This window comes from Sinocyclocheilus grahami, unplaced genomic scaffold, assembly GCF_001515645.1.
Source record: "Sinocyclocheilus grahami isolate Dianchi unplaced genomic scaffold, SAMN03320097.WGS_v1.1 scaffold313.1, whole genome shotgun sequence".
Taxonomy (NCBI): domain Eukaryota; kingdom Metazoa; phylum Chordata; class Actinopteri; order Cypriniformes; family Cyprinidae; genus Sinocyclocheilus; species Sinocyclocheilus grahami.
Window position 1 is genome coordinate 241,340 of NW_015505492.1, and position 12,277 is coordinate 253,616.

Sequence of the window (12,277 nt, forward strand, 5' to 3'; positions counted from 1 at the left end):
AAATTATCGGTCCGGTTCCCGGACACACTGCCGCTTGGTCCTCGACCGGCTGAGAGGCTCTCACTCGTGGTGCCATGCGATGGTACTGGACACCATTGGTGGAAGGCCCACCGCTTTTCCACCTCCTGACGGACGGCGATGGCTCCTCCTATTGAGGGCAGCCGGCAGCGTGTCCCCTGTTCCCTGCTCCTTCCCAATCATGGCGGATGGCAGCAGGCTCCGGCCTCCTGGTGAACGGGGCCGACTCCTCCGCTCCCTCTCGGACGGCAGCAACCCCTCCTCGACCCAGGAGCGCGGCAGCGAGCTCTCCGTCCCACCTCGTCTATCATAGTTCCAGCACCACCGCCTCGGGCACCGCGATCTCCTCAGCAGCGAGGGCTCTCTGACAGCGTGTCCCTCCTTCCTCCCAGGTTTCGGCACCAATGTAACAACGATCGTAGGTCGGGAAGAAGGAGGCAGGAACCGGCGAACATTTAAAGAAAACTTTAATAAAATAAACAAACACAAAATGAAAGTAAAGCGGCAGCCCCTCGCGGACGACTGCCGCACACAAAACACAAAATAAAGACCAGGCCTGGTCCTCTCTTGTCTTTCACTGTCGTCACTCCTCCTTTTATCCTTCCGGAGCTCCACCGTGGGACTCGAGACCGGTGAGTGGTGCAGGTGTCGCTCATTATCAATTACTCCACCGGCCTCACTCCGTTCCCACGGCTCTCGGCCCCGCCCCCACTCGTCACAGTTATTCTATAGTTAACTCTTTGATTGTTACATTAAATAGTATTTTATCTCTTTTATTTTCCCGATTATTCTTAAGACATTAACAATATTAAACATAATTATTCCGAAATAACTGCTTAACTATTTTTCTACTGAAGCTATTTTGTTTCTGCTGTGGTACAAATTGTAAGAGTTGTAAATACAAATTCTATGAAGATGTGAATGCTTTTTACAAGTCAGAATCTCATAATTGTAAGTCAGAATCTCAACACTGTAATTTCGACATGCCATGAATGCACCTTTATTCATAATTGGGTTCCATGTGTTTTAAAATATATATATATATATATATATATATATATATATATATATATATATATATATATATATTTTTTTTTTTTTTTTTATTATATCACGATACATATTGATATTGAATTATTGTCCAGCCCTAGTGCAAATTCAAGTAACAAAAATGGTTTTAAAGCCACTTTCTGATTTTTCTTACTTCATACACAAAAAGTGCAAAACTTTGACAAAATTTGATTTCATGATGATTTAATACATAAAAAAAGTGGATATATATATCTATCATAATTAAATGTTGTCCAGTTCTGTTAATGTTTCTTGCACATGTATGCGTTACTGTTTTGAACAAGTTTTTCCAAGAATTGTTGTACATTTATTAATTATTAAAAACATCTTGTCATACTTTCTTTTTTTTTTTTTCAAATATTTTTTCTTTGAAAGAATCATAAATGGAGCCGTTAAGAAACTGGAATGGTTCAGAGGAATTAGAATCAGGAATTTAAATTCTATCTGATTCCCGTCCCTGTTTAGTATATTAAGTTGTACTGCTTGCTGTAGTTATACAAGTAAATGTATGTGTTGTTTGCAGTAGTACGTTTTTGCTGTGTGAAGCGTGTTTTTGATGTGTTGTTTCTGCCTTAAAAATTAGACTGAGCCTTTTATTTGTTTATTTACCTATTTAATTATTATCATACTACACTCTAAAAAATGCTGGGTTAAATATAACCCACCGCTGGGTTATATTTAACCCAACATTTTTTTAGTGTATGGTTTTGTCTCACCTGCAACACCTTCCATCATGAATTTCCATGCTGGTCCAAGCAGGTATAAGCATGCTGTTGTCTAGCAGAACTGGTCGATCAGCATAGTTTTCTGGTGGTTAATCTAATCAAGAAGCTTTGTTGAAATACCAGCATGCCAGCATCCAAAACACAACATATGCTGCTATTATCACCTGGGTTCTTACCTTTCCCTCCCAGTCCCAATTCACTGTCCACATTCCCTTCATCTCACTCTTTCTGTCTAACCTCCATTTTATCTCTCTTGTCTCTCTTTTACCCATACTCATCCCTTATCACCACTCCCTTGCTCGCACAGCACTGAGTACCTGCCCAGCTTCAACCCAATAGCTCTGAAGGACACTGCACTCTCCACCAACAAGCCCATTGAGGTGAAGGGGCCTGGAGGCAAGGCCACCATCATCCATGCGCAGTACAACACCCCCATCAGCATGTACTCCCAGGATGCTATTATGGATGCCATTGCTGGCCAGTCCCAGGCCAGGGGTAGCGAGCTGTCTGGGTAAGACCTGTTGCACCTAACTGTGTCTTCTCCCTCCTCCCATGTCCTGCATGACACACGTTTGCCATAATGCCTGTCAAAGCCACGCTTGTCTGGGCCAGCGCTATCTGCTAATGCTCAAGAGGCTAAAGACTTCCAAAGGATGTCTGATCATAGTCTTGATATAGTCTTACTTTTCCTCAGTTTCACAGCATTGATCTGAGTAATGTAAATTGCAGTATATGAACATGTTGCCATACGGAAGCAGAAGAAAGGTTTTCGAAGTCTTCAATGTTAGCATATGTTATGTTTCTGTTTCTGTAGTTTCTGTAGAACCAATTGGATTTTTGTGTGCTTTTCAAATGGGGATGATGATGGGAATGCTCAGTTGCACAAGTTAGGGATCATGGTTTATGGGTGAACTACCCTTCAAAAGTTTGGGGTCAATATTTTTTTAAAGAAATTTGATGTGTGTGTGTGTGTATATATATATATATATATATAGGGTGCTTTTAATTAATCAAAAGTGACAGTAAAGCCATTTCAATTGTTACAAAAGATTTCTATTTCAAATAAAAGTTCCTTTCATTTGAACTCTATTCATCAAAGAATCCTAAATATTAGGCAGCACAACTGTTTTCAATATTGATAATAATAAGAAATGTTTCTTGAGCACCACATTTCAAATAAAAAAATATTTCTGAAGGATCTTAAGACAATGAAGAGCAGTGGCTGATGAAAATTACGTTTTTTTTTTCGTCACAGGAATAAATTATATATTCAAATAGAAATCAGTTGTTTAATTTTTTTAAAATATTTTACAATATTACCGTTTTTGCTGTGTTTTTGATTAAATATTTGCAACCTTGGTGATCATAAGAGACTTTTTTCAAAAACATAAAAAATTCTTACCGACTCCAGACTTTTGAATGGCATTGTGTGTTTTGATAGTCTGACTTGATAATCTGTACTAGTGTGAGTTGTGTATTTTTGCACTTTTTCTCCTGTATATCCATGTGTTTTAGCAGTGATCTACATATTTGTATTGTTTGTTGGTGCCAGTATTCTGATGTCCTGTGGTTTTTATATGGTTTGAAATCATGAAAATGAGAGCTCAGGCTTTTGGTCTCGTGTCAGAAGCCACTCTCTAATGCATAACATAGCTTTATCTAATTTTCCCTCTCTCACTCCATTCCCAACCATCCATCACTTCATCTATCCATCACACTGTACATCACGTACTCTGTCCCCACCCTACCTGTGTCCAATCTCAATGGCCCTGCCTGGCAGCAATGAAACTGACTCTCCTCTATCGTAAGTAGCCTGAACAGTCTGTTTGATATGAGCAGTCTCTTTTCGTCGTTTCCCTTCCACATCGCATGCCTGATCACCATAATATGCATTTCTCTCTCATCTCACCCTCTAACCTCCCTTTGATTGATCTTGAGCATCTGGAGTTCTGAAATGCACCTGGTTTTCATGAGCCGAGACTGTCTGGTGACTTTTGAAATAGTTGTTATCTTGTCTTTTTATTTATCTGAATGCAACGATGGCCTCACATACTACTCCTTTTTTTTACTCCTCTCAGACTTCGCCTTTAACTTCCCTTTCAAATTTTATTCTGAAACACTTAATATTGCTGCTAGGTGATTTTATGAGTGTTTGGTGGAAACGTGTTTAAATGCTGAGGTTTACAGCAGGAGGGTCTGCTAATGTGGAAATAGAAAATCAGTCAGCGATTGAATTTTAGATGTCAACAAACAGATTTCTGAATGCTCTGCTCTGTCATTCTTCTGGGTAAGAGATATAATGTGTCGATATGCTGTCATACTGTATTTGGTAGTGATAAGCAAGCTTCTGGCCTTAATGCCCATGCTTTTCTGTTTTATAGCACTTATATGAAATATGCTGCATAATACTCATTGATTTATGTAAAATAATCAGTGTTAACAAACATATGTTAGGCTATACACTGTAAATTAGTGATAATGGCAGTAAATTGGTTAAAATGGATGCATTTACATCCCAGTTCATTATCTATGGAGTTTTAAAGGGTTAGTTCACCCAAAAATGAAAATTCTGTCATTAATTACTCACCCTCGTGTTGTTCCAAACCCGTAAGACCTTCGTTCATCTTCGGAACACAATTTAAGATATTTTTGATGAAATCTGAGGGCTCTCTGACCCTCCCATAGACAGCAAGGTAACTACCACGTTCAAGGTCCAGAAAAGAACCAGGATGATCGACAAAGTAGTGCATGTGACATCAGTGCTTCAACTGTAAAGTTATACAAAAGAATACTTTTTTTGCGCAAAGAAAACAAGAATAAAAACGTTATTTTTCTTTTCTTTGCGCAAAAAAGTATTCTCGTAGCTTCGTAACTATACAGTTGAACCACTGATGTCACCCGGACTACTTTGTCGATCATCTTGGTACTTTTCTGGACATTGAAAGTGGTAGTTATCCTTGCTGTCTATGGGAGGGTCAGAGAGCCCTCAGATTTCATCAAAAATATCTTAAATTGTGTTCCGAAGACTTACGGGTTTGGAACAACCCTGACAGTTTCAGTTTTTGGGTGAACTAACCCTTTTAAGACCTCAAAAATACTTTTTATGTCGTTAAACATGAAAATACCTTTGCTAACATTCCGATCATGCTGATAGGAAAGTGTGTGTTTTCACGCGACCGGCTCTTTCTGTGGTTGCAGTAATCTGCCAGTTAAAGACCATGTTATAGACAGTGCTTCCCCAGTGTATCAGGCCGTCATCCCCAGTGAAACCAATGATCTGGAGCCGGCTGATTGGGCCAAAAGAGCCGCCCAGCTGCAGTCCAAGTCCTTCCGTGTCCTCGCCCACATTACTGGAACTGAATACAGTAAGTCTGCCTGCATGTTTTTGTCCATTTGCTTTTGTTTTGATATAGATTTTGACTTAGAGTGTAGAGTCTGACATGTTCTCTCTTTGTCTTTTCTCTTCTCCTCTGCAGTGCAAGACCCTGATGAGGAAGCTCTGAGAAGGTCAAGGTAGGCATCTAGTAGCAGGATCTGGTGGCCACCTACTTGACCTGTGCTGAAATCCAGCCCTCTGCCTCTTAAAATTTGAAAGGCCGATCGACCCACAGACCCCCATAATCAGACACCACTCTCTGTGCTGAACTTGATCCGCACTCATTAGATGCATAGTACAGCTTGGATGTATTCATAGTAGTCTGCATCAGGGATGTAGTACAGAGAATTTGTATTTTTTGTTTAAAATTACTTACTGCAATTGAAAGTACCAGAGTTTTCACATTTAAGTGTACTTAATTGTAAAAAGAAGTAAACATTTAGAATTAGACGTTGCATTACAAAATGCTTGCTTACGTCTTTGTCAACCTATATCCAATTTTTCAAATTGGATGTGAAAAATAACAACATAAAAACCTGGTTACTTGACGGGAAGGGTTTTGACATTACTATCCATAAAACCCTTGAGTAATCCATGCCAAAAGGGCAACAGACATTTTTACTGCATAGTGTAGTAAAAATAAAACTGTAACTGAGTAGCAAGGTGGAAGGGCATTCGTGATTACAATTCTTAAAGTTATGATATGCATTTTGAGATGTGAAGATCTTCTCTAAATTATTTATAAAGCGTAACATATATAATTTTAGAATTAAGTACAAATTCTTAAAATTCAGAAATGACTACTTATTAATGTTATTACTACATTAGTAATGACTTACAGTTACTCAAATGCTGTACTTTACACCCCTGGTCTGTTGTATTTACATCAAGCTTTATATTTCATATATCATTAGTTCTCATTTATCTCACACTGTCATTACATATCTGACACAATACATGCAGAATGTGACCTCTGGCATTTAGTTGAATGTGAAACATTTAGTGGGTACTAGAACATTTGACCTCAAGGCAGCCATGCATATTTGTATACACTTACACATCTTGGGCAGGGGAGTGAATGCCATATTCCCTAACTCATTTCTCCAACCTCTCTTTTCTCTTTTTTTCCTTCCCCTTTTGTCTTGTATATATGTGTTGATGTTACAGGGAAAGGTTTGAATCTGAAGCCAAAGGCCCTCGTTTTGCTAAACTGAAAAACTGGCACCATGGCCTTTCGGCACAAATACTTAATGTGCCTCAGTAAAGCACCCCAAGATAGAGAGAGCTAGACAGGTGGCATAGACAGACTGCAGTACTGCTGTAACAGGAAGGTCAAAGCATGTGAGAGGAAAGCAGAAAGAATGAAGATAAATGTCAGTTATGCAGTTGTTCACTCTATAGTATAGATTTTGGAATTGTTCATGAGAGTGTCACCACCATTTAAATTCTCTCCCGTATTGGATTGTGTGTTTACATATTGATGGTTGTTGAGAACATCACTGCATCTGTGCAAGTCTTTCAAATCCATCAAATAAAAGAAATGTGATGAACTAATCATGTGGAAACACTTTTTGGCACTGGGATTTGTTTGGGTGTGAAAGTCTGCATGGGTTCAAAAGATTTATGTCTACAGAAAGGAAATGCACTTTCTATTAAATAATGGTCTTAATATTAATCTTTAGATATATAGCCTATAGCCTATAACCTGATAACTTTTTTCTTAAAATAGCAAGGCTGGAAGTAATCATTCCTATTTTATTCTTGGCCATAAATTCACAAATAAACCACTCTGCTTTCTAGATTAGATCAGTAGTTCTCAACAAGGGGGCCGAGGTCTTGGCAAACATCCAGGGGCACAGGGTTGCTTAAAATTATTTATTTAAATTATTTAAAACTATTTTTAAATAAAGTTAAGCATTTTAAGCATTCAATTTATTGGAATATCTATCTATCTATCTATCTATCTATCTATCTATCTATCTATCTATCTATCTATCTATCTATCTATCTATCTATCTATCTATCTATCTATCTATATATATATATATATATATATATATATATATATATATATATATATATATATATATATATATATATATATATATATATATATATTCCCTCAATAACAACTTTTTGAACAACATACAGAAACCGAACACATTGAATCTTCTAGAATCACAAAATTATAAAAAAAATGATTATTTATATTTTAAAACATTTATTAAAAAATTTGAAAGCAAGCAATGTTGTCATAATTACAGCAGAAATACCAGAGGAAATATCTTACCAGTATGTTGGACAATGGGGTGCCTTGAAGAGTCAATAAAGTTGAGAACCACTGAATTAGATCATTTGTTATTTTACCTTTTTCTGTGTAGATCTTAGAATCTAACCCTTTGATACTGTGATAGTATTCCAGTGATTACGCAAGGGCAGGTTTGTTAAAAAGGTTAGCAAATGTTGAAATCGCTTGCACATGCAGTCAATATTATTCCAGAAGTAATTTCTTATCTGTTGAAAAGTAAATCCTGGCAGACAGTAAAAGATTTTGCTTTAGACCAAACTTCAAATCACCAACACTATTATCCCTTTGAAGATTTTTTTTTTCATTGAACTTGTCAGACATTTCTTTCTTAAGCCTGTGGTTATAAATTAGACTGCCTAGGGGTTTCATGCGATAAGGATGTTGATCTGTCAGTCAGTTGTCTAACTATCACAGAGCTTTGCATATGGCACTGATCTGGGGACTGGAAAAATTTTGACAGATCACTATTTTAGATTCTAATGGTTTTACTTTGAGAAAATCCAGGGAGTGTAAAGTTTATTTGTGTAGGAAGTGTAATAACCTTTAGCTAGATGAGTGGTTGCTGAAGGGACAAGCTCTGTGTCCAGAGGATGAGCGAAGGCGTGTGAAGCCGTCAGAACTTCAAGCGGTTGAGCAAGATGGAAGTCAATGTCTGTGAGTAGAGAGAGTCAGTAAACCAGGACTTTTCCTTCAGGTAATTCTGCCTGTCTGGTTGTCACATAGGGAAATGGTGTTAGCGCTGCTTTGGGCTGGTTTGCGCTAGATTTTTATTAATAGTATAGAATTATGCCTCTGCTAACTGTGTCCTTCTCTCATACCATCTCACTACTGGTTTACGTCACTTGTGAGCCTCCCACTTGCATGCAGTGCATGCTGGGAAGACGGTGTGACTGCACTGGAGTGCTTGTGGCCCTGGGTGGCTGGCCCCTCCCTCACTCTTCATTCTTGTCATATTTATTCAGATCTCTGCCTTCATGTACATCTGAAAACGTCATGCTAGGTTGACATAATGTTGCATCGGTCAGCTCTTTTGTATGTTATGCTGTCATTTTCTTCATATTTTCAATCTCCAACTTTTCATCAGACACTTCTCATTTGACTGAAACAAAACAATTATTTCATTGCACATCACTGCACTGCTGTTTCCTGCTGTCCGTTAAGTTGTATGTTTGTTTTGCTCATTCCGACAAGAATTTTGTTTTCAGTAGGTCTTACCAAGTTGGCACTTTATTGATATTGCTTTTTTCTTTTTTGGTTCTAATTGCAGTGTTATTTTATAACAGTGTTATTGCAGGGTTATTATTATATATTGATTTTAGTTTTAGTTTAAATTTGAGTAATTTTGTTATTTTTATTCGTTTTTCCATTTAGCTTTAAATTATTTTTATTTCAGTTTTAGTTTAGTAATTTTAGACTTTCAATTTCAATGTTTTTTTTAAGTATTATTAGTATTTTATTATATTATGGTACTTTTTAAGTTACTTTAAGTTATCTTTTTAAGTTATTTAAGTTTATAGTACTTTCAGTTGGTCACAAAACAGTGATTTTGGTGTTTTGTGACAAATGTCTCTTTTCTACCATGCTGTTATCTTGTCTGTAGTGTCACATGTGGTCCAAGCAGCTCTGTATGAATCTGTTGAATGTTCATTGTTGTGTTCTTATGTTGTTGCAATCATTCAGTGTGAATTACTGCTTTAGCATTAAACAACCTTTTCCACTAATGTATTTATTTAATAATAGATAGTCTCTACCCTTGTTAAAAAGCCTCTCCAGAATTCTTGTCATAATATTAAATATTATAGAATATTAAAGGATTAGTTTGGTGTTTTTAACCCATCATTGTAAAGGTTGTTTTCTGTCATGCATGATTGTACTTAGATAAATGAAGCCAAATGGGCATTTTTTAAAAGCATTCAAAGAAACACACCCAAGTCTTTTCCATAACACGCTACCCAGTCTTCATTCCTGTAGGCTATTTCATGTTAGATTTCTTTAAAGGGTTAGTTCACCCAAAAATGAAAATTCTGTCATTAATTACTCACCCTCGTGTCGTTTCAAACCCGTAAGACCTTCGTTCATCTTCGGAACACAAATTAAGATAATTTTGATGGAATCTGAGAGCTCTCTGACCCTCCATAGACAGCAATACAACTGAAAGTTGAGAAACATAGCAAGAAGATTGGTAAAATAATCCATGTGACATCAGGGGTTCAACCGTAATTTTACGAAGCTATGAGAATACTTTTTGTGCGTAAAAGAAAAAAAAAGAACAACTTTATTCAACAATTCGTCTCCTCTGCATCACCCTAGCGCCATTTTGGAAAGTATCCGCTGGACGTAAACAACGTATGCTGTTCTGTGTCAGCTGCATCACACGGATACGCTGTTTTTGTTCAGATCAAATCACAACAACGTTGTGCGGATACTCTCCAAAATGGCGCTAGGGTGATGCAGAGGAGACGAATTGTTGAATAAAGTTGTTATTTTTTTTTCTTTTACGCACAAAAAGTATTCTCGTAGCTTCGTAAAATTACAGTTGAACCCTTGATGTCACATGGATTATATCTTCTTGCTATGTTTCTGGACCTGGGAACATTTCAGTTGTATTGCTGTCTATGCAGGGTCAGACAGCTCTCAGATTCCATCAAAATTATCTTAATTTGTGTTCTGAAGATGAACAAAGGTCTTACGGGTTTGAAACGAAATGAGGGTGAGTAATTAATGACAGAATTTTCATTTTTGGGTGAACTATCCATTTAACAAGGGCACATGATATTTTCCTCCAAACAGTTATAAATTTTTTGGAAACAAATGCTTAATACTTAATACTGCATGGGTTGGAAAACTGAGCCTATTCAACATTCAAAGCATTACAGTCCCTACAATGTCTCTTGTGTGTGGTTGTTATTATTGCATGAATATTTCATATTCCATTCAGTATTCATTCAGTTTTTCGTTGCAACCCTCTACTATGCCAATTTCGTTTGCTAATTTGCATGTTAAGAGAGGAACAGTGATAGTCTACATGTTAGGCTGCTTTTCATGAGACTGTGTTGCACTAACCCGCTTTAGGATGAGAACACACTTTCCCTATGTCCAAACTATGTGTCAAGCGTATAATGCCAGCAGGTGGCACTGCAGTATTGTCTGAATTACCATCTGCCTGTCTTGACTCTCTTTGCTCTCTGGTCCTCTTCCATAAATTAGCGACCCACATTTGCAAGTAGTTTAGTTTCAATAACAACCCCTCTTTCTGAAGGCATTGTCTGCTTCTGTGATCTGTATTTCATTGTTCTCTGAATCTGTGCTGAGATTCAAGATTTTGCTAATATAACTAAAAGTGCCACAGTTTGGCAGCATAGCCAGTTGATGAATACAGTGTTTAGGACATTATGACCTATTTAATGTTTGTGTATGTGTGTGTGTGAGAGAGAGAGACTAAAGAAGTCACTTGTTTGTCAGAGTTTGTAGACTCTCTTAATTTCAGTCTCTCACAGCTTGCAATAAATGCTAATGTGTGTGTATGCTTTCTGCCTCCACGCACCTTTCCCAAAGCCCCTCCAATACACACACATGCTCTTGTGAGAGAGAGAGAGACTAAAGAAGTCACTTGTTTGTCATAGTTTGTAGACTCTCTCTTAATTTCAGTCTCTCACAGCTTGCAATAAATGCTAATGTGTGTGTATGCTTTCTGCCTCCACGCACCTTTCCCAAAGCCCCTCCAATACACACACATGCTCTTCTTACATTATACAAAATAACAGAGAGGGATTCAATACGCATACAAGTTCACCACAGAAAGTGTTTAAATCTTCATGAAGGCTTCATAAATGTTTGCAACCAACATTTACAGATCTTTCTCTCTGTTCCATCACCATAACTCAATATGATCCACTGAATGACATTAAAGCTGAAGCGTGTCATTTCTGAGCGAGTAACATCACAAATTGGAATTGCAAACAGAACTGTTTTTATATAATTTTTATTGGTCGGACAAACCGTTACCAATCTAAAAATCATACATTTCTGTATGAAACCACTCCTTTGTAAAATAGTTGCATTTTCTCATGAAACCTGGATTGGTTAGGCCAATGTTGCTGCGTTGGATTGGTCGTAAACATAGGGTTAATCAACAAGAAAACCAACAAAAAGTTCACTTCACTTATAGGTGTTTCTTCATATTAACATGGGATAAATAAAGTAAAATAATGAGACACTTCAGCTTTAAATATCCTCTTTATTTCATATTTTACCTCACTCCTCCCTGTGGGCTTTTTCTACATAAAATTAGTCCGGAAGAGAGAGAGATGGTCAGGAAGAATGGTTGCGGAGTGTGTGAAGGGGGTCAGCCATCGGTCCACCACCAGGCCTAATGCTGCTAGGTGCCTGCCTTTTATCTTCTCTCTCCTGCCTGGGCGGCTCCAACACCAATCTATTTTCATAATTTGATTGTGTTTGATTATGTACAGGGGATGCCAAATGATTCAAATGAAAGAAATGTCAATTTGTGAATAATGCACTTTTCTTTGCTTGGATCACAGGGGAGTATTATTTAACACTAATCTATTGCTCTCTAACCACGGAATTGTGTTTTATAGACACACTAAGAGGGTTTACGTAACCTTTATACCCTGCGTCACTGAGGTCCTGTCATATGCAGTTCATTGCCACTGATTGAGCACGCGATTGATTGTAGCCCTTATGTCTGGATTCATTTAATTCATGCTAGAATAGCACTTACAGTTGTCTCAGCTGCCAAGACACCACTGCTTTCAGAGT

At 37.6% G+C, this 12,277-nt stretch overlaps 1 protein-coding gene across 4 annotated transcripts in view; it reads left to right on the top strand.

The window, feature by feature from the left end:
* The window catches only part of ldb3a (LIM domain binding 3a), a 41,187-nt gene that overhangs the window by 25,835 nt on the left and 3,075 nt on the right, over positions 1–12,277 (top strand). Inside the window, exons 6-10 of one of the 4 annotated variants that reach the window (XM_016294122.1) lie at positions 2,122–2,325; positions 3,595–3,618; positions 5,013–5,179; positions 5,291–5,327; positions 6,358–6,746. In XM_016294122.1, the coding sequence (XP_016149608.1) occupies positions 2,122–2,325; positions 3,595–3,618; positions 5,013–5,179; positions 5,291–5,327; positions 6,358–6,454 (529 nt within the window). In that variant the 3' untranslated portion in view covers positions 6,455–6,746. Of the gene's footprint in view, positions 1–2,121; positions 2,326–3,594; positions 3,619–5,012; positions 5,180–5,290; positions 5,328–6,357; positions 6,747–12,277 lie in introns of those variants that run through there. The other 3 variants (XM_016294119.1, XM_016294123.1, XM_016294120.1) reach the window with 3 other exon arrangements.